General features: G+C 44.6%; 1 protein-coding gene across 2 annotated transcripts in view; it reads right to left on the bottom strand.

Annotated features, from left to right (window-relative positions):
* The window catches only part of LOC120932980 (glutamine--fructose-6-phosphate aminotransferase [isomerizing] 1), a 55,818-nt gene extending 32,341 nt beyond the window's left edge, over window positions 1–23,477 (bottom strand). Inside the window, exons 1-3 of one of the 2 annotated variants that reach the window (XM_040345899.1) lie at window positions 23,333–23,477; window positions 2,686–2,793; window positions 1,333–1,440 (exon numbers count right to left, since the gene is read on the bottom strand). In XM_040345899.1, coding sequence (XP_040201833.1) covers window positions 1,333–1,440; window positions 2,686–2,793; window positions 23,333–23,339 — 223 coding nt within the window. In that variant the 5' untranslated portion in view covers window positions 23,340–23,477. The remainder of the gene's footprint in view (window positions 1–1,332; window positions 1,441–2,685; window positions 2,794–23,332) is intronic. The other variant, XM_040345900.1, reaches the window with a different exon arrangement.
* Between the last annotated feature and the right edge of the window lie 2,377 nt (window positions 23,478–25,854).

Below are 25,854 nucleotides of genomic sequence, written 5' to 3'. Positions count from 1 at the left end.
AAATGTCCGATGGAGCATACACACGGTCGGAATATCCGACCAAAAGCTCACAACGAACATTTGTTGTCGGAAATTCCGATCGTGTGTACGCGGCATTAGACTGAAATGTGTATGGTGACCCTAAGGCCCCTTTTACACAAATGGTCCGATCAGGTCCACCTGTCACTTTTTCAGGCAGATCTGATCAGACTCTCAATTTACCCCTATGGCCCGGCGGGTGTAAATAGACTTGTGACCATTTACACACGCCTATCTTCAATCCGATCCAGTCCACTGTCGGGGTGGATATCTGTCCCCTTCAATCTAGGTCAATCGTATCAGAGGGCAGCTGGGTGTAAACAGGTAGCAGAGTCCGTTTACACCTGACCACCCATAAAACAAAGAGGCCTTGTTCTGTGTCCACTCAGACATGGACCTGCCATCCGCCCACTCTGCTCCGATCAGCAGGGCATCAAAGGATAGATCGTTTGCTAAACCGAGCCTGCTCCTTGAAAAAGGGGCCTTAAAAGAGAACATGTTGCTACATCTTTATGGCCTGTAACTTTTAGGGTTTGCCAAGATGCATTGGAAAACCAATTTCTAGTTAGGATATCAACACACTAAGCCAACATACCAACCAAATTATTTGTGACAGAACTCATATTTACAGTGAATTCAGGTCTGAAAAAAAAACAAATACAGCCGCTTATCAATCAACAGCAGCCCTTTCTTACATGGACAGCATGACAGATATGGTCATAAAGTGATTGCATCTCTGCCTGTATAGTTATGGCAAACCACTTCTGAATGATCCAGACATTTCCTTTGGGGTGAGTGAATACAGGCATCAAAATGTAGTGTTTGGCACTTGTGCTTAACCCCTTTCCACCTAGCCCCGGCATCCTGTTAATATGGCCTGTACACCCAGGAAGTGGGAAGGATGAGTGATCATATGACCACTTTCGTTGTCTGTCACATGATCAGGAGCCAGTCCAGCCAAATACGGATTGTTCGTGCGGATGGAGAGCTGTCTGACAGCTCTGTCCCTGTGCTGGGAGCGTTCAGTGAGCATATTCTGCGGCATGTGAACTTTAAAGCTCATCCTTTTGTCCCTGCACGTATATGCACTCTCCAAATAGTCTAATGCCCACAAACATTCACCCAACTGCCGCGGGGGGTGGTCAGCAGTGTGACACTGTTAGGCTTTGTGAATAAAAAAAATAAATAAAAAAAATCGAAAGAGGTCCTGGAATATCTAGGATACGTTCAACCACTGTGTGAATCAATATTCAATTTAAAAGCAAAATGATCAACAAGTTTTAGATAAAGAAAAATATGATTTATGCCACGTACTGTTTATTTCTTCATCCAAAGCCTTGACCTTCCCCTTTGTCTTGACGAGCTGAATTTTCTTGGAGTTGTTCTCCCAGTTTTTCTCATTGCCACCATCAATACCGACACCTGCAAGCAACAATGTACATTCAAACGATGGTCTTAATTAATAAGTCACCAGAGGACAGAGTGGACTAATGAAAACAGCTGAAACGTAATGAATGTCAAGGGAGCTATGGAAGAGAACATGGTTGCCTAAAAAGGAGAAGTATAGCCAAAGCTATTTTGGCTGTACTTCTCCTATGGATCACAGGAGAGCAGTTCGTTCTGCACTCCTGTGATCCATTTTCAGCCGGCAGCAAGCTGAAGCCCACTGTCAACCGACATCACAGAGCTGGTCCAGGCTCTGAAAAGATCCAAACCATATGCTGGGGATCCACCCAGAAGCCTGGACTGACAGCTGGCTCAGCCTCTAAGTGATCCACTGAGAAGCTGAGCAAGCCCCTCCCGCCCCCTCCACAGCCCAGTGCTCCAGTGAGCATGGGGGGGGGGGGGGCCAGAGCAGAGAGGTGGAGACTGACAGTACCCGACTCTCTGCTCACAAAATGAGAACTGAGCAATCAGATGTGTTTGATTGCTCAGTTCACTAGGTGAGCATAAATGTTTTGTTTTTTCCCCCCAATTTCCATACTTCTCTTAAAAACTAATTGTTGACAACAGATCATGTGCGCATATTCATATAATGAGATTGAATAAAATTTGTATTTGAATAAAATTTGTATTTGAATAAAATGATTATGTTAAGCCCCTGATGGAAGCTGCAATTCTATTGGACCACACACTGTGTCCAGGCAGTGAACCTGACAAGTTGCACTTAAACGTAATCTTTAAAAGATCTGTAAAAAAAAAAAAAAGTAACATTTTAAGCGGGGGGGGGTGTGATTATACATAAGCCAACTGTTCTGTGTAATTTCACTGCAATGAGAAAGAATATAATATATTAGAAGAGGTCCATTAATACACATCAGGAGTTCTTGAGCACTTGTGTGTGTGCGTGTCAGGTCTTGTACTTTGGCACATACGAGAGCCCAGAAAATTCATAATTCATTCCATCATGAGAACCAAGCATTTTATCTATTTTAGATCGGATATGTGTTTTTATTTTTTTAGCTTCCATAAAAAAACTGCTTTGTGGTCTTATTATGTGGCTATTTATATATGAATAAAACCAAGTGTGTTCATCACAGCAGGAATTGTTGGGCTGAACCAAGATCTCCTAAACGGGGCTGATCTACGGTATCCTCTTCCTGTTTTATAAAGCAAAATGGAGTCCAACGTTAAAACAAAGTATTGCAGAATACCAGCTCTACTCACCCGCAGAGTCATATCCTCTGTACTCCAATCTCTGGAGACCTTTGATAAGCCTTTCTAGGATCTCACGCCTGGTGCGGGGCACATGGTAGTTGAGGTAAGCAAAAATTCCTGAGGGAAAAAACAAAACAAAGCTCAGTATAGATAGAGGTGACTGATGCCCAAGTAGATTCAGTTCCCAACAAATGAAAAAATATATAATAAGGAGTAAGGTAAAAAGATGTGCTAGAGCTCTTAGTCTACCTCTCACACATACATATACACACATACATTATATATATATATATATATATATATATATATATATATATATATATATATATATAAAATATAATATAATATAATATAATATATTTCCATGAGCTATCCATAAGTAAACAGTTTGGAAAGGCCCGTTAGTGGCCAGGATTAGAATACGGGGCACAGTGGCAGTGACAAACATTACTCGGGTGGTCACACCGCACTGAACTGTCCCAGCTAACCTCATCTAAATCTTTAAAGGCCCACCAATGCGAATGGCAGTTTTTATTCTACCTGGCCCAAATTTGTAGTTTTGTGGATACACATATCAGCCCTATTTGTTTGATTTACTAAAACTGCAGAGTGCAACATCTGGTGCAGCTCTGCATAGAAACCAATCAGCTTCCGTTTTTTTTGTCAAAGCTTAACCACTTCAGCCCCGGAAGATTTAACCCCCCCCCCCCATGACCAGGCCATACGGCACTGCTTTACGGACAATAGCGTGGTCATGCGACGCTGTACACAAATAAAATTGATGTCTTCTCTCCCCCCCCCCTACAAAAAGAGCTCTTTTGTTGGTAAAACCTCTGCGGTTTTTATTTTTTGCGCTATAAACAAAAACAGACCGACAATTTTGAAAAAAACAATAATATATTTACTTTATGCTATAATATAATCAGTTTAGGCCAATATGTATTCTGCTACATATTTTTGGTAAAAAAAAATCCAGCAAGCGTCTATTTATTGGTTTGCGCAAAAGTTATAACGGCTACAAACTAGGGGATATTTTTATGGATTTTTTCTCCTGCTGGCAAAGATGGAAATTTGCGATTTTTACTGAGACTGCAACATTGCAGCGGACAAATACTGACTTTTTGGGGACCAGTGACACTAATGCAGTGATCAGTGCTGAATAATATGCACTGTAACTGTACTAATGACACTGGCATGAAGGGGGCCAATATCAGGGGCAATTAACGGGTTAAAATTGCTCCTAGGGAGTGCTTTCTAACTGTGGGGGGGAATGCTGTAAATGGAGGAACACAGAGATCAGTGTTTCTGCTTAGCACTTTCAGGCCTTTAGCCATCATTTGAATTTCGGAGGTCTATCAGGGTCATTATTCCAGCAGAGCCATTACTGTATCCTTTTCATAACTCAAGAACAGGTGGGTATTAGGACAAACACTTCTTTATGACCATTAAATTAAGAACATGCAGTAAAAAGAACATTCATGTGGAACTACTCTTTAATCTCTATGACCAGCTATTTTTTTTCTACAGGCGGTCCAATATAGACTTGGTCTATAATTAGAAAGCTTACAGGCTTTATAATCACTGATTGTTGACATCTGTCATCTGCGTTGAGATAAGATGTCTGAAAACCAAATAGAAAGGCTATTTTGTTTAAGGGGGCCCCACACACTAGGCAGCGTAAAAAATTCCAGAACTGCCGGCAGAAAGAAAAAAAAAAAAGATAGGAGATATCTCTTTCTCTCAAAATAGTGTTCAAGCGTTTGCATTTATACGCACGTTTCCCCCAAAACACTAGAAAAACAAAAAGGAGTACACTTAAAAAATGCTTGTTGCGCCTAAACGCCACATTTAGGCACATCAAAGTGGTTTTTCTGCTTGGAAGCTCCTTTAAAATGCCCTTGAAATTTTTATTTTTTTTTATTTTCTCCTCACTTCTTGTCCTAAAGGCACAGTGAGAAATCAGAGGAAACTTCCCCAAACTGAAAAACAAAAACTCCAGTTTTTGACAGCTGTCAACAGAGCATGTGTCTGCATTGGGAAGCTTCTTCTCTAGTTCGGTTTTGGTGTCGCCTCTTAAAAAGACTGACATTTATTACATCTGAAATGTGTGTGAAAAGCCCTTCCCCCTCCCCCCAACCTATGCCTTCTGCCCCCATCTAGTCTTTGCAAGACTCAGAAAAGAAGTGCTAGCTTTCCTTTTGCCCCCAGGCCTCATGGGACAGCCAACCAACTGATTTGCCAAGGTAGAGCATGAAGATCCGCCTAGGTCTGCTGTGTAGGTGGCAGCTGTGGTTTCCAGTAAATTTAGCAGCACGTACAACACGTGAAAAGTAAGCTTTATAGTGAATGTGGAAGGCAGCCAGACCGAGCACACTCACTTTTACATCCAGACTAAAAGGCCTTTCAGTAGACAAGTCCAACACAGAGAAGCAGAGAGGACAGACCGGCTTCACAGCAAAACATTTCAATGCCACTCCTGACACATTGAACTAGTTCTTCAAATAGAAGGCAACATCGTTCTCAACCGACATTTAGAAATACCAGATGATTAAACGAGAACGGAGAGCTGAGATTTAATATAGATTTGTTATGCTGATATTTGGGTGCTGCTGCTCTTGGTTATCATTAACGCCTGGTGCAAATGGATTGTCCTCCAAGGACAGAACCCTGTTACTTGTCCAATCACCAGGGAACAATAAAATGGATAGGGTAGGCAGATAATCAAACAACCAATAAGGAACCAGATTTCAGAACTTCAGTCTTTCATACTAACGAATATTGATTGGCTATACGTTGACTGCCATGAGGTCTTTACACTTCATACATGGCTCTAGGCCAGTGGTTCTCAACCTGGGGGTCGGAACCCCCTTGGGGGTCAAATGATGATTTGCCAGGGGTCACCAAAACTGGGCTGTTCCTGAAGCCCGCACTGTTCTCCCAGGAAGGGAGATGATAAGAGGGAACAAAGAAAAAGGGAGAGAAAAAAGGAAAAAAAAGGAGAGAGCAAGAAAGACAGTTAGAGGGAGGGATGGTGAAAAAAAAACAAGAAATTGGGATAGAGAGAGATGAACGGGAAAGAAAAGGAGAAGAGATAAAGAGAAAGAGTGGTACATCCTAAAATGTACTATAAGGGGTTTTAATACTGTACGAGTGAAAGGCACTCAGAAAGCGCCAAATGTCCTTTGAGTTAGGGGCGCAAATTACGTGTCTTGCCTTGGGTGCTTTAAAGCGGGGGTTCACCCAAAAAAAAAAAAAATTGTAACATTACATTCAGCCGAGTTGTCATAATGACAATCGGCTGTTTTTTTTTAAATTTTATCCCCGTACATACCGTATTTTTACCGCCGCTTCCGGGTATGTCTTCTGTGGGACTGGGCGTTCCTAACTGATTGACAGGCTTCTGACCGTCACATACTGCACGTCACGAGTTGCCGAAAGAAGCCAAACGTCGGTGCGCAGGCGCCGTATAGAGCCGACTCGCAGTCTGGCTTCTTTCGGCAACTCGTGACACGCTGTATGCGACGGTCGGAAGCCTGTCAAACAATTAGGAACGCCCAGTCCCGCAGAAGACATCCCCGGAAGCGGCGGTGAAAATACGGTATGTACGGGGATAAAATTTTAAAAAACAGCCGATTGTCATTCTGACAACTCGGCTGAATGTAATGTTAAAAAAACTATTTTTGGGTGAACCCCCGCTTTAAACCCACGCAATGAAAATAATTTTACTGTTAGGGGTCTCCACAACTTGGGAAATTTTATCAAGGGGTCACGGCACTAGCAGGTTGAGAACCACTGCTCTAGGCACTCATTCACTCTTAAAGCCACCAAAACAGTAAGATTTTGTACAAATCTATTTGCAAATTTGTAAATTGAACATTTCAATTACTGGAAGACCCGGGAGAACGGCTTTTTAACCATAATGTATGCAATGGCTTGCAATTAGCATAATTAGCTGACTCTCAGTTCCACACACCCATTCCCTCTGCTCATTAGAAAGCAACTTTATTAAACATGCAATCCTGAAAGGGTTGTAGTCTAATTAAAAAAAGAGAATATGTCAGGGTGGAATAAAAATAAATTAAAGAACATTTTTTTAGAACGAAAGAAAGAAAGTCTATAGCAAGTGTAGAAACAAGTGTTCATCCCTTTCTCCATAGGAAAAAAAAGACACACAGACACTACCAATAACGGACAGGAAATCTACAACACAGATTGCCTTACAAGTTGATAGCAAATACACAAAACTGTCACTAGCTGTCCAGAACAAACAAATATAAGCACTTCTACATGGCCCACAGTTCTGTCAAGAACAGTAAATAAAGCAGGGGTCTCCAAACTTTTTAAACAAAAAGGGACCGTTTACTGTCCTTCAAACTCTAGGGGGGGGGGGGGCAGATAGTGTCAGTAGGAGGAATAGTGACCCACCATTGGTGTCAGTAGGAAGAATAGTGACCCATCATTAATGTCAGTAGGAAGAATAGTGACCCATTATTAATCTCAGTAGGAAGAATAGTGACCCATAGCCGGTGTCAGTGGAAAGAAAAGTACCCAGTCATTGATCATGAAATGAATAGTATCCCATCGTTAGTGTCAATAGGAAGAATAATGCCCTGTAGTTGGTGTCAGTGGGAGGAAGAGTGTCTCATATCAGTGAGAGGAACACAGTGCCCCAAGGGCCATATAAAGGCAAGCAAGGGGCCGCATCTGGCCCCCAGGCTGCAGTTTGGAGACCACTGGCTTAAAGTATCAGAAAATTATCATTCACTATGACCTTTATGTTACATCTCTTCAACTAGGATAATCTCTTATCCTATTAAAGACCAACTCCACACAAAACCTGGACTTCCACGGCATCTTCTAAAGCCCCGTTTACACGGCCTGACTTTTGACCGGCCAAAATCACATCGGAATTCTGACCGAATTCCAGCGGAGTAAAAGAGAACATGTTCTCTATCAAAACTCGACGGAATTTCCAATGGAAAAAGTCAAATCTAACACCTTACCCTGAATGCCAACAATGGGGAGTGTATGGCTACCTGTAATACCGCATTATGGCTCACAAAAAATTCAATAAAAAATAAAATAGCCCCCCCCCCCCCAGTGTTTATCTGTTCATAGTGAGACATGGAAGCTGAAGGGCACTTGGACTGTGCATCCCATGAAATAGAAAAAGACAGGATCCCACAAAAAGTGCCACAAGCATGTTCCTCCACTGACATTCTATGTCCCACTACAAACAGATAAACACAACGTAAAGCTCAGAAATAAACACTACCAATGAGAACGTGTTTTTCAACCTTCTACTGAAAGTAGTCAGAGAATGCAAAGGTCACACAATCCCACCCTAAATAGCCAAATGGTTACTCCAATGGTGAGCTAACCCCATGGAACACACAGTCCTCCCTTTCCCACTGATGTCACCTCTATTATGATGGTGTCATATTTCGGATATATTCTCCACGATGTTAAAAAAATAAACTGAGGAGCTCCGCTGTATTAAAATCTTGTCATAACCCAACTGCAAGCACCCAAAACGGAAATATCGGTGTTCAATGAAGTTCACATTTAAATATGGTTATATGGACTTGAAATTCTTTTACATCCAATGTAATAAATGCCCTGCCCCAGCTGATTCATTTTCTGTGCATTTGCCTTATATCTCAGGACTGACTGGTGTGCCTAGTTACAAACCTTCTTCATTGAAGCTCAGCTGTACACATGTCACAATAGCTCTTCATGGTGGGAAGAATTTTTGTTGACTGACATGTTAAGCAAGATTTGCCTGTCCCAAGGAAAGGAGTGTCACATATACATAAAGCAAGGCAATGACATCCGCATTCCTTCCCGAGATCACTTTGAATATGTCAAAGGTGCCGCCACAATTCTCAGTATGGACTTTCATACCCTCAAAATAATTACAAGATTCTATATGACCTAGCATAGTCACACATGTATACTGGCTACAGGTATACATCACAAGAGGTTTAGCCTTGGGTTTGCTGCCATGCAGCCAAGTGTAGCACCTGTGGCCGCTCTCAGCGTCATACCTTCCTATACAAGTAGTAAATCAAATTGCTGCTTACATTTCTACTTGCCTTTTTCTGAAAACTCCAACTGGTGTGTAATGTTAAAGCGGAGCTCCGGTCATTTGTATTTATTAAAAGTCAGCAGCTACAAAAACTGTAGTTGCCGACTTAATAAACACACAATTTTCTCACCTGAGCCATCCCTTCCCTCAGACTTCTGTCCCTGGCATCTCAACTGTAGGCCCCCAGTGGTGACAGCAATGTAACCCCACTGTGCATTCACGAGGCACGCTGTGCATGGTCTCGCAGTCTTCTGGGACCTGTGATACGCCCCAGATGACTGCAGTGAGGGAGCGGGGGAAGGAGAGCTTCCGCTCAAAATTTTGTAAGATACCCGCTCCCCGCTTCAAAAAATAAATAAATACATTCAAAAAATAAATAAATGCATTCTAAAAAAAAAGGGAAGAAGAGGAGGGGAACTTCCCTGTTTGGGTAAAGCTTAGCTTTAAGGAGTGAGCTAGAGAATAAATGTTTACTATTAACGAGATCTGCTAACACAGTAGAGACAGGGTTATTAGCTGCATACTAGAATATGGTCTGGGTTGAAGATCTCAGGGCTTGGGTTCTGCATTGTATTATAATGAGAGGAAACTCAGCTATAGCCAACAGTACTGATCATTGTATGCTGATGGTAGGGCAGGCTCCCCGCCATTAGAACACAAGAGCACTGCAGAAGGATTTCCTCATTCACAGGCTCCACCCCTATACGTGTGTCGTCAGGGCATTGACTTCATCACTAGGGGCACCCCTACTGACGAAAACAACACCTTTACTGGCGTCACATGGCGGGCATCTTGACACTTGGTTTGTCTAAATGCGGTTTCAGCTAGCACAGCTTAAAGTGCCACACTTGCAAGTGTATCCACCATTATTTATACAAATAAATATGCTTAAACATATTACATACTATCCGGTAAGACGATTTGGGCTCTTAGGAACCCAAAGAAGGTGTCTGGGATAAAGGAGTTTCAAGTGTCTACACCACGCCAGTAATCCTCATTATCCCCAGAGGGGAACACTGCCGATTCTGACTCATATGAGGTCAGCAGCTTGTGATACTAGTAGAGGTGAGCACAAGCACCAAGTTGGAATAATTTGCTTATTTTCGGATCAACTTCAATCAGTTACCAGCATAATTTTTAATGAACTTTTTTCTACTTAAATTTAGATTGTGGATTTAATTGTATAATGCACATGTGTAGATCAAAGTTTGGCGGTTCATTTGCCTTGCAGATTGGCCAATGTATAGCAGATTCAACTCAGAACAGTCACACAAAGATGGACTGATTTGGCAACTCTTCTATATAACAGACTGCCACGAGTTACATCGCAACAGGGGACTTATCCACCAAGCCACCGTTCCAAGCAGTGATATCTGGTTAGCCGTAGTAACCAGCAAGAGGTCAACCTTTTAAAGCAGAACAATAAAGTCTGATTGGCCGTTTAGTTTCTTCACTTTGTCCAGTTGCTCTCAGCGCTATGTGTAACCTTCTTTTAAACAATGGCTGGGTTCTGATGAAGAAGTCTTGAGCTTTGAAACACATCAGACGGTAGTGGTCCTCATCACATCCTCCATGACCTTTCGGAGTTTCGTTTGAGTTCTACATGCTGCAGCCATTAAAGAGGAGTTCCACCTAAAAATGGAACTTCCTCTTAACCCACTCCTCGCCCCCTTACATGCCACATTTGGCATGTAATTTTATTTGGGGGGGGGGAGTGGGGGTTTCAGGAGAAGGGGACTTCCTGTCCCACTTCCTCCTTCTGCCGAGGGGCTGAAAAGACGATTAGCTTAATCGCCTTTTCACAGCCCCTCCCTGTAGGCGAGCGCCTGTCCAATCGGACGGCGCCACTCGCGCATGCGCACTGCCGCTTGCGCAGTGGGTGCCCGGCCGTGAAGCCGAAAGCTGTCACTGCCGGGTGCCCACACTAAGAATGAAGACGCCGGCCGAGGAGCGGAGCCCCGGCTGGCGCGTCGCTGGAGCCATGGAGCAGGGAAGTGTCAGTTTATTAAAAGCCAGCAGCTACACTTTTTGTAGCTGCTGACTTTTAATAAACTTAAAAAAAAGGTGGAAAACCCCTTTAATGGATACTTTTTTACTGCTATTATTTCTACTACAATTGCGAGTAATTTTTTTAGATCGTATTTTAATCAAATGTATCCCAACGGTAATACACTAGGCTGGTGCGCCTTTGTTGTCTTCTTTTAAACAACCCCTGGTTGACCAACTACAGGGGAAAGAATCAATTGTCCAATATGGATTTTCCTGGACAATCCCTATAGGGGATTTATGAAGTGGTGACATCTAACTGTCAGCTCATGTCTATGGCCAGCCCTTATCTATATTATATGCAAATATTTGCAGAATTATTTTCCAGAAGCTCAAAGTTATACAAAGTTTGTTCCTCGGCCTACTTTCCTTTTATTCTAAGCCACAATACAATGAGGTTCCTGTAATGCCACAAAACCTCAGTGTGCAGAAAAATGCACATGCCTCTATAATGAAAGGCAGAAGCAGTTGAATGGAGCTGATTGATCTGCTTGGCCGTGCAGGGTCAGATTACACGCTGAAGCAGTGATTGTGAGATTGAAGCGCCTGGCAGAAATCAGTGTAATAAGTGCTTCTCAGCTGCCCTCTACGTGGTTTAAATACAAGTTACATTCACTGAATACCAACATTATTGGCAGTTATATTGCGAACAGATTCCTAGTTTATGGGTAGGAAACAGAATAAGGCACATCCATATAGTACAATAATATCAAAGTACAGATGTATACTTAGCAAACCATAAGTGCAATAAGGAAAGGCTTGTGACGCAAAAACGCCAATATAATGTTTGCTCTGCTGAGAGCAAAACATTGACCCAGCCCTGTATTATCCTGATAAGTCTTTACCGACTGATGGCATTGAAACTGAAATACAGTGACATGAATTCCAACTTCTCTTAGAGCCCATTCACACCTATGTGTGCGTGTTGCAGGGCTTGTGGTAATGTACACGCCTAAGTGTGAATGGGTCCTTAAAGTTGGCCTTGAAATGCACAATAAACTGCAGCTCATAGACCAAGTCATACACATAGAAAATAATGGGATTGTAAAGTGATTGTAAAGTCTTGATTTTTTTTTTGTCAAAAAATATCAAACATGTTGTACTTACCTGCTCTGTGAAATAGTATTGCACAGAGCAGCCCGGATCCTCCTCTTCTCGGGTCCCTCTTCTGTGCTCCAGGCCCCAAGCAGCTTGCTATGGGGGGCACCTGAGCCAAGCCGTAGCTCTGTGTATCTATTCAGGCACAGAGCCACGGTTCGCCCCCCCTCCCGCCTCCTCATTGGCTATATGACTTTGATTGACAGCAGCAGGTGCCAATGGCGCCGTTGCTGTGTCTCAGCCAATCAGGACGGAGAGTCCTGGATGGCCAAGGTACTCGTGGAAATTGCTGGATCAAGATGGGGCTCCAGTAAGTGTTAGAGACGGTTCACACTGGGGTGACTCGTCAGGCGGCTCAGCCGCCTGACGAGTCGAGTCACATCCCATTCAATGCAATGGAACCGTTCTAATAGGAGCAACGAAAGTCGCTCCGACTTAGAAAAAGGTTCGTGCACGACTTCGGGGGCGGCTCGGGGAGACCTGCATTGACTTCTATACAGAAGTCGTTTTGCAGGTCGCCTCTGAAGTCGTCTTCAGGTCGACTTGCAGAGTCGCCCCCGAAGTCGTGCCGCAGAAGTGTGAACCGGCTCTTAGGGGAGCTGCTGCACACAGAAGGCTTTTTATCTTAATGCATCAAGATAAAAACCTTCTGACTTTATAAATCACTTTAAAGCTGAAGATTAGATATGGAAAGTTTTACATAACTGAGTAAGTATACCTGTGGGATCCCCATGAAAGCTGGAAATCCATGTATTAAGCACGGCTACTCCAATGATCTCCACTAGCTTCCAGGTTCTGTGCCATTCAGGGAACACTCAATGAATGCAAAGTGTTCTCTGAATGGACAAAGAGGAGAGGAATGAGGTGTGCTCTATGTGAATTGCTGTAACCTCTAGTGCACAGTGTGCAATGAAATCATAGTAAGCAGTTTGAGTAAAGAAAAAAAAAATGCATGTACAACCCATACAAGACCAAAGGGAAAGCTGGAGTTCAGCTTTAAACAAAATGTCTTTTCCATTTACTTCATTACGATGCAGCCAAAGTCCATTAAAGTGTTACTAAACCCAGGACCCTGCATTCACTAGATCTGGTCTCCCACAGTACACAGAACATCGAAATGCATTTTTTTTTGTAGTAAATATAAACTGCCAAATAGCTTTTGTCATCAGAAGTATATAGCAGTCGTATGACTTCTATCAGTGTCTGATTAAAGCTTGTAGAATGATTTTTCCATTCTACTCCAAATGTCCTATAAGACTTTAGGACCCCTAACTCTGTCTGGGGAGCGCGGATTGGCTCTGTGACGATCAAAAGCACCCTCCCAAGAGAGAAGAAAAAAAAAAAAAAAAGAAGAAAAAAAACACACCTTCTAACAATACACACCAAACTGAGCAAGTGCAGAGTGCCCTCAAGTTTCTCTACTATCAGCAGATAGATTGGGGACAGTGGAAGAAGGGGAGGGTCAGAGAAGACAGGATCAAACAGCATTTTTACACAATGCATAGTATTAACCCCTTAGGTTCCACAGCGAGTATACCAAGCATGCTTTACTGCATATACAGACTGATTTTACATCAACACATATAGCAGTCCACAGAAGGAAGCTTTCAGGTCTATCATTGAGGAAACAGGTAAAAAAAAAAATGGTTCCCCAAGACAAGTGATCCAGTAGTGCCTGCCTACAGCTGTCAATTTCCATTGGTGGGGCCAACTTTACAAAAACCGCACTGTGTTTTAGGTGCAATTGAAAATCGCAGGAATTCGGCCACAATCTCAAATAGCCCAGGTGCAAAACGGGGCCTAACGGAGTGGAGTTTCGCCCTAGAACAAGGTTTTTATTGTCATTCTTTCTGGCCAGCCTATAGCTCTGCGTTACGTCTGGGTTATTGGCTGGCCCCTCTGCTGCAACTAAATTAGGCTTAGGTTGGCACAATTTACTTGCCTTGCCTTGCCCTGCCCTGAGTGCCAACGACCCATGCTACTTTTAACTTTTTTTAACTGGATCCTAGATTCAAAGCAAGTTTGTCAATCCCTGTTTTAGACCATCTTAGAATCCAGTGTAGAGCAGCCTTTCTCAACTAAGGTCCATCCAGAGGTTGCTAGATGTTCCTTGAGCAACTTCTGCCTCCCAGATAAGCAACTATCAAAATGATGTTTTTCGTTATCTGTAAAAAGAAAAAGGGGGGGGGGGGAAGTGGGGGCAGTGACCATCACATGAATGTATTGTGAACTTATGATATAGTAATGATTACCAGGGGTAGGAACCCTTGAAATAACTGTCCAGGATCAGGAAACCCCTGTTAATAATTACCATATCATTCACAGAACATTCATATGGACCATGTTAAAAAGAATGAGAAATGCTGGTCTGGAGAGACTCTCAGGCCCCATACACACGACCGGTTTTCTCGGCAGAATCCAGCAAGAAACTCGATGGGAGACGTATTGTGCCGAGAAAACCGGCCGTGTGTACACTTTTCGCCGAGAAACCGTCGGGAAACTCGTCGAGCCAAATAGAAAGCATGTTCTCTATTTCCTCATTGGGCAATGGGGAAATTTGGCTCGACACGTTTTTTGACAGCCGAGCGAGAAACTCGACGAGAAAAACAATGCGTTTTGCCCGTCGAGTTTCTCGGACGTGTGTACGGGGCCTCAGACATTAGATGACAGTCTCCCTATCCAACAATTTCAGGAAAGATCTTCTAACTATGATGCATCTTTAGACACCACAACTGGCGGCTCATTAGGGAAGGAGAAGGATAATGAACAGACATGAAAATATGTCATCAGATTGCTTGTTTTCCCCGTGATGAGCTTAGCTCTGGAGTTTTCAAAGACCTCCCTCACGTCAAAACCTAATTAAGTGAAAACCTACACTATATTGTAATTACTCAAAGGGATCCACAATGAGAAAACAAGCCAATTCATTTCGAAGACAAACACTTGAAAATGTACTAATCTACTAGACGGGACTGAATAGTAAATTCACACATTCTGAGAAAATCACGACTACAATTTAAACATCTCACCTATGCACAAAAGTAAACAGCCATTTGTTTACTTTTTTTGTGACAAGTGCCAGACAAAGACAAAAACAAACAACAAACAACAAAAACATCAGTGTAAATACAATATAACAAGATCAAAGAAAGTCTACAAAGACCCCCCTGCAGAGCTCTGACACCAGGAGATGTGCAAGATCATGAACCTCCACAGAGGACAAGACACTCGTCTCCAGGAGGAACCCTTATCTTACATAATAAAGGCCAATTAGGGATGAGGACTCCCTGTGAAATGAATGGTAAAAGACCTGGAGGGCCAACAACAAACACTAGAACAAACTGTCCAGATCTCCAGGAGAGGGTTTACCAACATGCTGGTGTTCATGGGCAAACCTATTTTAGTTATATTACTAAAGCTGGTGATAGACGGCTAAAGCCTGGTACACGTTTGTTTGTAGGCTGAACGTACAAAAAAAAAATGTATATATATCTCAGGAGGAGGTACTGTACCAACTATGCATTGTTAGTACAACGGCGATCTCCCCAACTGAGTTATTGTGGGGGACGGCCCACCCTCCAGAAAACTGCCAATCAGCAAACTTTTTTCAGTCATGTGCCTTCAAATAAAGCCAGCAGAACGGCTGGCTTCTGTCGGACCAGCTGCAATACGCATGGGCCGAAAAACATTGTTCAATAGAAACTGGCCAATGTCCCTTAAAGTGGAGTTCCACTCGTTTTTCTTTTTTCTAAAAATCTTAAAATATATATATATACACATACATATATACACACACACACACTCACCTGAAAGGGCAGTTGCTATGCGGAACTAGCTTCTGCCTCTTCTTCCACCGCGGTGGATCTTCAGGCTCGTCCTACGTCGCCGTTTCTTCTTGTGAATGAGCCGCGCTGCCTTCTGGGAACTGTGTGTACACCAGGAGGCAGCCGCCCATTCACAAAGCGATGTGCGAGTGGCGCATGCGCAGTAGGAAAAGGGCAGTGAAGCCGTGAGGCTTCGCTACCCGTTTCCCTTAGTAAGGATAGAGGCACCAGGACCGAGCGATCGCCGTCGGGGGGACCAACATCGCGGGCAACTAGGACAGGTAAGTGTCCTTATTAAAAGTCAGCAGCTACACTGTTAGTAGCTGCTGACTTTAAAAAAAAAAAATCTCGGGTGGAATCCCGCTTTAACAAGTTCCCCCATCCATACAAATCTGCCCACCACCAGAACATTGTATTCGGACAACAGGACCTGAGATCAAGAAACATTTTCCTGCACGCCCCTTTAACAAAAGTTGATCAAGCTATCAACTTCTGTCGAAATGGGGCAGCCACACCGATTAAAATTTGGCCAGTCCCTGCCACACACTAGTAGATTTTTGTACGAACATTAATGGAAAACTTCTCATGAGCACATTCGATGACTTGACGACAGTCATTTAAAAGAACATAAAAAAAACATTTGATTTAACATTTGATTTTGGAGTGAAGGGACGTTTCCAAACGAAAACTAAAAATTCAGAGTTAAAGCGGAGCTCCACCCTAAAGTGGAACTTCCGCTCATCGGATTCCTCCCCCCCTCTGGTGCCACAATTGGCACCTTTCAGGGGGGGAGCGGGGTGCAGATACCCAAGACAGGTATTTGCACCCACTTCCGGGCTTAGACTGCAGGAAACTGCGGGCATTACACCACTCCCCCCCCCCCCCCCCCCCCGTTGTTGTGTTCTGGGAAACACACGGCTCCAAGAACACAGCGGGGGAACAGTGAGGACGGCGCAGCGCGACGAGCGCATGCACAGTAGGGAACCAGGCAGTGAAGCCGCAACGCTTCACTTCCCCATTCCCTCACCGATGATGGCGGTGGGGGCAGCCGAGTGACGAGCGATTTCTCGTCTTCTGCTGCTGATGTCGCTGGACTCCTGGGAAGGTAAGTGTCCATTTATTAAAAGTCAGCAGCTGCAGTATTTGTAGCTGCTGGCTGTTAATATTTTTTTTTTTTTACGGCGGAGGTCCGCTTTAAAAATGAGTCCGTCTAAGAAAAATTCTCCATTCTGCTCCTTCAAATCTTTTTACTGTGGTCGAAAATGAACATCGATTTGACCCCACTAAAAATTGGAAAATCAGAAACGGATGTACTTAAAATACAGATTTTGAAAATAAATTCGACTAGTGTAAGGCCAGCTTAAAAAAAAACTTTGTGAAGGTGCACAGGAACACCTTGATTTCAGATAAGGATCTCCAGCGGTGTACGTGGTACTTTGTTAGGGCGGCTATGACGGATGAACAGAGAGGCGTTTGTGTCCAGAAAGCACACATCCTGAAGAACAGGATCTGGACAGGAACCAATCTTACCTTTCTCTGCCTTCCTCCTACAAACTCAATCACTCATCTAGATATACGACCCAACAGCTCAAGAGATGCATAATCCATACAACTTCACACTTACATGGGACCAAAGAAGGACAGTGTTGAGATTATATAGAATTTGATTTCATCCATGAGATCACCAAGAATGCCTACACATGATTGCTAGCATGTCAATAAAATATGACTACTAAAGTATGCAGCGTGTACTAGCACATTATGCTAATAACTAGCCATATACTAGTAGAATTTCCCATTAAAAAATTAGGGGTAGATTCAAATAGCCCAGCGTAAATTTCTGCGGTCGTAACGTATCTCAGATACGTTACGCCGCCGTAACTTAGGGCGCAAGTTCCGTATTCATAAAGAACTTGCGCCCTAAGTTACGGCGGCGTAGCGTATGTGGTCCGGCGTAAGCCTGCCTAATTCAAATGTGGATGATGTGGGCGTGTTTTATTCAAATTACTTGTGACCCCACGTATTTGACATGCGCATGCTCGAAATTACGGCGCAAATCATTAATGCTTTAGACGTGAACGTAACTTACGTACAGCCCTATTCGCGAACGACTTACGCAAACGACGGAAAAATTCGACGCTGGCCCGACGTCCATACTTAACATAGGATACGCCTCATATAGCAGGGGTAACTTTACGCCGGAAAAAGCCTAAGGTAAACGACGTAAAAAAATGCGCCGGGCGGACGTACGTTTCTGAATCGGCGTATCTACCCAATTTGCATATTCCTCGCGTAAATCGACGGAACCGCCACCTAGCGGCCAGCGTAAATATGCAGCTCAGATACGACGGCGTAAGAGACTTACGCCAGTCGGATCTTAGCCCAATTCTGGCGTATCTTGTTTTCTGAATACAGAAAAAAGATACGCCGGAGCATCCTAGAAGTTACGCGGCGTATTAATAGATACGCCAGCGTAACTTCTTTCTGAATCTACCCCTATGTTTGTGGAATGTTTGTTGGACTTTCTAACAGTTAACGTGGACAAATTGATCGTTTTCAACTGTATAGAGGAGACATTTCAAAGGCTCAGGGTGAAAAATGTAAGTGGTTGTAAACCTCAGACATAAAAAATGAACAAAGCATATCCCTCTAGTGTGCAAATGTTGCAATCCAGAGCACTAAGCCTGTTTCACACTTCTGCGATCTCAGACATCGCATGTGATTCGCACCCGCACCACAGGTGCCGTTCACATGCAATGTTTTTGAGATGCGAGTTCAGCCTAACAACTGTATGGCTGAATTTGCATTAGATTCGCAAGAAAAAAAGTGCAGGGATTTTTTTTCCCCTGTGCACTGAAATCGGATTGTATGGGTGTTCTCACATGCGATCTGATTCCTGTGCGATTTCGCAGTTTACACTGCGATCCGTGAACCGATCTGGGGGTGTCATTAACAATGTATTGGCACCCGCAGCGGTTCGCAGAAGGCAGTGTGAACTGCCTGCAGGAGAGATGCGATGAGGGAACCAACGCTGTAATCGCATCAGTGTGATCCTAGGCTTAATATAATTTCTGTCTGCTGCTTTGTTCCTATGCTATCAACAAAAATCACTTCTGACAAGTTTTCCTGACACCAGGAGAAAAATGGTGACAGGGGAGGGAGCTCCAGCTGATTGACAGCCTCAGCTCCTTAGTGAAAGGAGGTGTGTCCCTTCCCTCCAATCAGCAGCCCGTATTCCCATTGCACACATTCCTGGAATAAGCTCATAGAGCCGGGATATGCAATTAGCGGACCTCCAGCTGTTGCAGAACTACAAGTCCCATGAGGCATAGCAAGACTCTGACAGCCACAAGAATGACACCCAAAGGCAGAGGCATGATAGGAGTTGTAGTTTTGCAGCAGCTGGAGGTCCGCTAATTGCATATGCCTGTCATAGAGCACTGGGTGCCGCAGCGACAGCCAGCTGGATACTACGCAATATGAAGATATTCACCAGCCCACCAAGGATCATCAATTCTGTCCAAACGTTTTTTGTTTTTTTTTTGTCAAGGAATGATCAGATCACAAAACGGTGTAGTGCAACGTTTCCGAGCCACGCAGGCATGCCTGACAAAAGGGGTCCTGCGTGGCTCCGAAATGTTGCACTACACCATTTTGTGATGTGATCATTCTTTGAATAAATAATAATAATAAAAAAAAGACTGAGCGCTGCAGAGTGTGACTTCAGTTCTCCACCCCCTTTTTTCTGACCTCTCAGACAAGCTTTAGAATCCGGTACTTTGAACAGTTGTAGAGAAGAGAGGGCTGCAGACAAACAGGTACAACTTATGTAGAATTATTGGTTTCATCTCTGTGCACAACCTGAGACCAGTCACTTTACTGGGTATATGTAAGGTGTTTACAACCACAAATTTCTACCCGTTAATGTGGTCATCAGTTGGGAAAAATCATCTGTATTCTATTGGCAGCACAGTGGCTTAGCAGTTAGCACTTGTTAGCCCTGTAACGCGAGGGATATTGGACCAACCAGGGCACTACCAGCATGAAGTTGCCACCTTTGTAGCTCTGCATGCATAGGTCTCACCCCCCCCCCCCCCCAACAACTCCAAATCCACAGTAAGATCTGTCTGGAATAGTAGAACGTGCTCAATCAAGCTTTTGGATGCCTGGGTACAAGGATTAAAAAGCAGAACACTCTGAACAGAGGATGGCAGTAATCTGATAGACTGCCATGGGTTCCTGCACTTTGCCCTTACCCACTGCTCTGCACACAAGTTTATGACTTAATCAGTCAGTCTTTCAATAAAAAACAGGATTTATTACTAAACAAAAACACAATTATAATAGATCACTAGTGTTACTTGGTATAAAACAAGAAGGTCTGTGTGTGATCACATACATAACAATGTATCCAAAGTCAGAGATAAAATGATACAACGTACAATAGAGTCATGGGAAGGAATCATTCTCCCTCCTGACACTTGGGAAATGAAGGATCACAGTACCAAGGAATACACAACAAACGCTTTCCATGCTGTGTGCGTTTCTCAATGGGTCATCCACACCTTAACAATTAACACAATAGTGTCCTAATATAGACATGAACGTCACATGAAAGGTGACCTATAAATACCATCACTTGTGTCAAAAATTGCTGGAGGCAAATAAGACACAGAAGTCATTCCAACAAATGTGGCACAGATATAGAGGAGAGCGGGCATTGGCAGCCAGAACAATACACACTATACAAGGTATCCACATCATGGACCTCAGGAAGAAGAAGGAGGAGATACACACAACTACAAAGAGTTCCTCCAACATAGAGCCAGAGAGACACAACTGGGATTTGGTAAAGTATTGCAGAGATATTAAAACTAAAAGTAAAGTCAACAAGACAAGACAATGCCACCAGCTACAGGACAATGCCACCAGCTACAGGACGGTGTGCCTGAAATGGCAACACTTATGTGAGTTACAACCAAGATTTGCTAAACAGATACGTAAAGGTGTCCCAAGAAATGCCAACAATGATATGATAGAGTCCCAGAGCCACACGATGGTGATCAGGAGGTGCCAACATCATGATGGTGCCGCAAAGATGCCTACAACCACACAAAGGTAACCTCAGAAGGGCCAACAACCACATAACACAACAGTAACCTCAGAGGAGACTACAACTATACCACAATGCCTACAACTACACAAAGGCAACCTCAGAAGGGTCTACAACTACATAACACAACAGTAACCTCAGAGGTGACTACAACTACACAACAATGCCTACAACTACACAAAGGTAACCTCAGAAGGGTCTACAACCACATGACACAACAGTAACCTCAGAGGCGACTACAACTACACAACAATGCCTACAAAGGCAACCTCAGAAGGGTCTACAACTATACAAAGGATACCTCAGAAGGTCCGCAACCACACAACAATGCCTACAACTACACAAAAGTAACCTCAGAAGGGTCTACAACCACACAACACAACAGTAACCTCAGAGGCGACTACAACTACACAACAATGCCTACAACTACACAAAGGCAACCTCAGAAGGGTCTACAACCACATGACACAACAATAACCTCAGAGGGGTCTACAACTACACAACAATGCCTACAACTATACGAGAAGCAACCTCTGAGGTTTCGACAACGACACAATGATGCCTACAACTACATGAAGGTAACCTTCAAGGTTTCTAAAACTACAAAAAGGTAAAATACATAAAAGTAGCCTTAGAGATGTCTACAACTACAAAACAGTGCTTGCAACTACACAAAGGTATCCTCAGAGGTGTCTACAACTACACAATGATGCCTACAATTACACAAAGGTAGCCTCAGGTCTTCACAACTATACAATTGTTGTCCACGAGATGGCTACTACTACATGGTGGTGCCTTAGAGTGTACCTACAAACCCAATGGTGCCCCAAAGATGCCTACAATTACACAATGATGCCTTATAGTGTACCTACAAAACCATCAACTACATGATTGTGCCCCAGAGGGGTCTACAATTACACAATGGTGCACCTGGGATGCCTACAACTACACAATGGTAGTCAGGCAGAGATGCAGGAGATGGGTGCTCACCCTCTCGGGTCCCTATAGAAGGAGGTGACCTCAGAGCACATGAGATGGGTGCTCATCCTCTCGGTGTCCCTAAAGGAGGTGCCCTCAGGCAGAGAACATGAGATGGGTGCTCACCCTCTCGGGTCCCTATAGAAGGAGGGGACCTCAGGCAGAGAACAGGAGATGGGTGCTCACCCTCTCGGGTCCCTATAGAAGGAGGTGACCTCAGGCAGAGAACATGAGATGGGTGCTCACCCTCTCGGGTCCCTATAGAAGGAGGTGACCTCAGGCAGAGAACATGAGATGGGTGCTCACCCTCTCGGGTCCCTATAGAAGGAGGTGACCTCAGGCAGAGAACATGAGATGGGTGCCCACCCTCTCGAGGTCCCTATAGAAGGAGGTGACCTCAGGCAGAGAACAGGAGATGGGTGCTCACCCTCTCGGGTCCCTATAGAAGGAGGTGACCTCAGGCAGAGAACATGAGATGGGTGCTCACCCTCTCGGGTCCCTATAGAAGGAGGTGACCTCAGGCAGAGAACATTAGATGGGTGCTCACCCTCTCGGGTCAAATAGAAGGAGGTGACCTCAGGCAGAGCACAGGAGATGGGTGCTCACCCTCTCCGGGTCCCTATAGAAGGAGGTGATCTCAGGCAGAGCCCAGGAGATGGGTGCTCACCCTCTCGGGTCCCTATAGAAGGAGGTGACCTCAGGCAGAGATGCAGGAGATGGGTGCTCACCCTCTCGGGTCCCTATAGAAGGAGGTGACCTCAGGCAGAGCCCAGGAGATGGGTGCTCACCCTCTCGGGTCCCTATAGAAGGAGGTGACCTCAGGCAGAGCCCAGGAGATGGGTGCTCACCCTCTCGGGTCCCTATAGAAGGAGGTGACCTCAGGCAGAGATGCAGGAGATGGGTGCTCACCCTCTCGGGTCCCTATAGAAGGAGGTGACCTCAGGCAGAGCCCAGGAGATGGGTGCTCACCCTCTCGGGTCCCTATAGAAGGAGGTGACCTCAGGCAGAGCCCAGGAGATGGGTGCTCACCCCCTCGGGGTCCCTATAGAAGGAGGTGACCTCAGGCAGAGAACATGAGATGGGTGCTCACCCTCTCGGGTCCCTATAGAAGGAGGTGACCTCAGGCAGAGCCCAGGAGATGGGTGCTCACCCCCTCGGGGTCCCTATAGGAGGTGACCTCAGGCAGAGAACAGGAGAATGGTGCTCACCCTCTCGGGGTACCTATAGAAGGAGGTGACCTCGGGCAGAGAACAGGAGATGGGTGCTCACCCTCTCGGGGTCCCTATAGAAGGAGGTGACCTCGGGCAGAGAACAGGAGATGGGTGCTCACCCTCTCGGGGTCCCTATAGGAGGTGACCTCGGGCAGAGAACATGAGATGGGTGCTCACCCTCTCGGGTCCCTATAGAAGGAGGTGACCTCAGGCAGAGCCCAGGAGATGGGTGCTCACCCTCTCGGGGTCCCTATAGGAGGTGACCTCAGGCAGAGCCCCCCGTGCTCCCTATACTCACCACACATGCTGTCTCTGCTTTGTGTTCCGGGGCTCAGGGAAATGTCACTGTGTATCTCTGACTCAGTCTGCAGCTAGTACAGTCTCAACCACCCTACATAAGCACCACAGAACTGCACCTGACGTCACCAGGACTATGCTCAATCTGTCTATTGGACTGTCCCACGCCTGTCATTCCCGGCGAGCTCACTCATTGGGCACTCCCCTTTGATAATCCCCACCCCCAGACCCGTCTATCCGGTGATTGGTGGAAGGAGAACAGGGCACGCCTGCCTCTGGCTGCAGTGACGTGGCCGGATCCAACTCTTACAGAGCCACCGAGAAGACGGTGACTATACAGAATGGGCGGGACCGCTCGGACATGATGGGCGGCACAGCGAACGTCAATGGGGCCCCGCCTTGTTCTCTACGCCATTCACAATTCACGTCTACGGACAGGGGGCTCGGCCAATAGGGTGTGATGGAGCCGAGGAAGGGGGGACCGGGGATACAGAATACTGTGCACAAGGCTCAGGGCGTTCTATAGTGATATAAACGATACATCATACATTATATTATACATTATATTATACATTATATCATACACTATATTATACATCATACATTATATTATACATTATATCATACATTATATTATACATTACATTAAACCTTATATTATACATCATAGATTGTGGCGGCTGGTGCTCAATTTTTTTTGGGGGGGCGCAAACAAAAAAAAAAAATTGCAGCCTCACTGTGCCATCAATTGTCACCACTGTGCCATCAAACACAGCCACTGTGCCATACCATCAAAGACAGCAACTGTGCCATCAATTCGCACCACTGTGCCATGCCATCAAACGCAGCCACTGTGCCATGTCATCAAAGACAGCCACTGTGCCATCAATTCGCACCACTGTGCCATGCCATCAAACGCAGCCACTGTGCCATGCCATCAAACGCAGTCACTGTGCTATCATTTGTCACCACTGTGCCATGCCATCAAACGCAGTCACTGTGCCATGCCATCAAACGCAGTCACTGTGCCATGCCATCAAATGCAGCCACTGTGCCATGCCATCAAACACAGCCACTGTGCCATCATTTGTCACCACTGTGCCATGCCATCAAACGCAGCCACTGTGCCATCATATGTCACCACTGTGCCATGCCATCAAACACAGCCACTGTGCCATGCCATCAAATGCAGCCACTGTGCCATGCCATCAAACGCAGCCACTGTGCCATCAATTATCACCACTGTGCCATGCCATCAAACGCAGTCACTGTGCCATGCCATCAAACGCAGTCACTGTGCCATGCCATCAAACGCAGCCACTGTGCCATGCCATCAAACGCAGCCACTGTGCCATGCCATCAAACGCAGTCACTGTGCCATGCCATCAAACGCAGTCACTGTGCCATGCCATCAAACGCAGCCACTGTGCCATGCCATCAAACACAGTCACTGTGCCATCATTTGTCACCACTGTGCCATGCCATCAAACGCAGCCACTTTGCCCCTCAATTGTCGCCACTGTGCCCATTGTTGCCACTGTGCATGTCACTGTGCCCTTTAATTGTTGCCACTGTGCTCTTTTGTCACCACTGTGCCCATTGTTGCCACTGTGCATGTCACTATTACACATTATACATTATATTATACATTATATTATACCTTATATTATACATTATATTATACCTTATATTATAAAATATGTTATGCGTTATATTATACATCAAACATTATATTATACTTTATATTATACATTATACATCATACATTATGTTATACCTTATTTTATACATCATACATTTTATTATACCTTATACATCACCTGACCTCCCTTTACAGTGTAAGCTCCAGAGTCCTTCTAATAATATTTTCCGATCCATCTCTTCCATTAGAATAATTGATCTCTAGTCAACAACCCATTTGATCAATATGCTGCACTCTGGAAGTGGAATTTAATCAATAAGATATAATTGTATCCTATCAATGACATCTCTTTTTCCGCCATGTCATCTCATGATCTGACCAATCAAATCACCCGGGATCTCAGTGATGCAAAAGGGATTGATATTATTCTGCCCTGGCTGATCGACTGATTGAATCTGATAATATTGAGTCTAAAATGCATTTTATTTATTTATTACAGGTACTTATATGGCACCAACAATTTGCACAGTGCTTTACTATATCACAAAAAGTATTGGGACGCCTGCCTTTACACGCACATGGACTTTTTGGCATCCCAGTCTTATGCTGCGTACACACGATCGGTTTTTCTCGGGGGGTGAAAACACAGCGAGAAACCCGACGGAAAAATCAAGGACCGGCTTGGTCCCTTTTCCCCGTGTACACACGGCCAGTTTTCCCGACTCTTGATTGAGAAGACCGGCCATGTGTAGGCTCCACCGCAGTGTTCCCCTATGGGAAAACTGCTGAGGAAAAAAAAAAAAGCGATTCGCGACGAGAGAAATGAAAACATGTTTTAAATGTTCTCGTCGTGATTCTCGGCGGTTTTCTTGTCGCGAAAA

This window comes from Rana temporaria, chromosome 3, assembly GCF_905171775.1.
Source record: "Rana temporaria chromosome 3, aRanTem1.1, whole genome shotgun sequence".
In the NCBI taxonomy this organism is placed as follows: Eukaryota; Metazoa; Chordata; class Amphibia; order Anura; family Ranidae; genus Rana; species Rana temporaria.
This window is presented reverse-complemented; position numbering and strand designations above follow the sequence as displayed.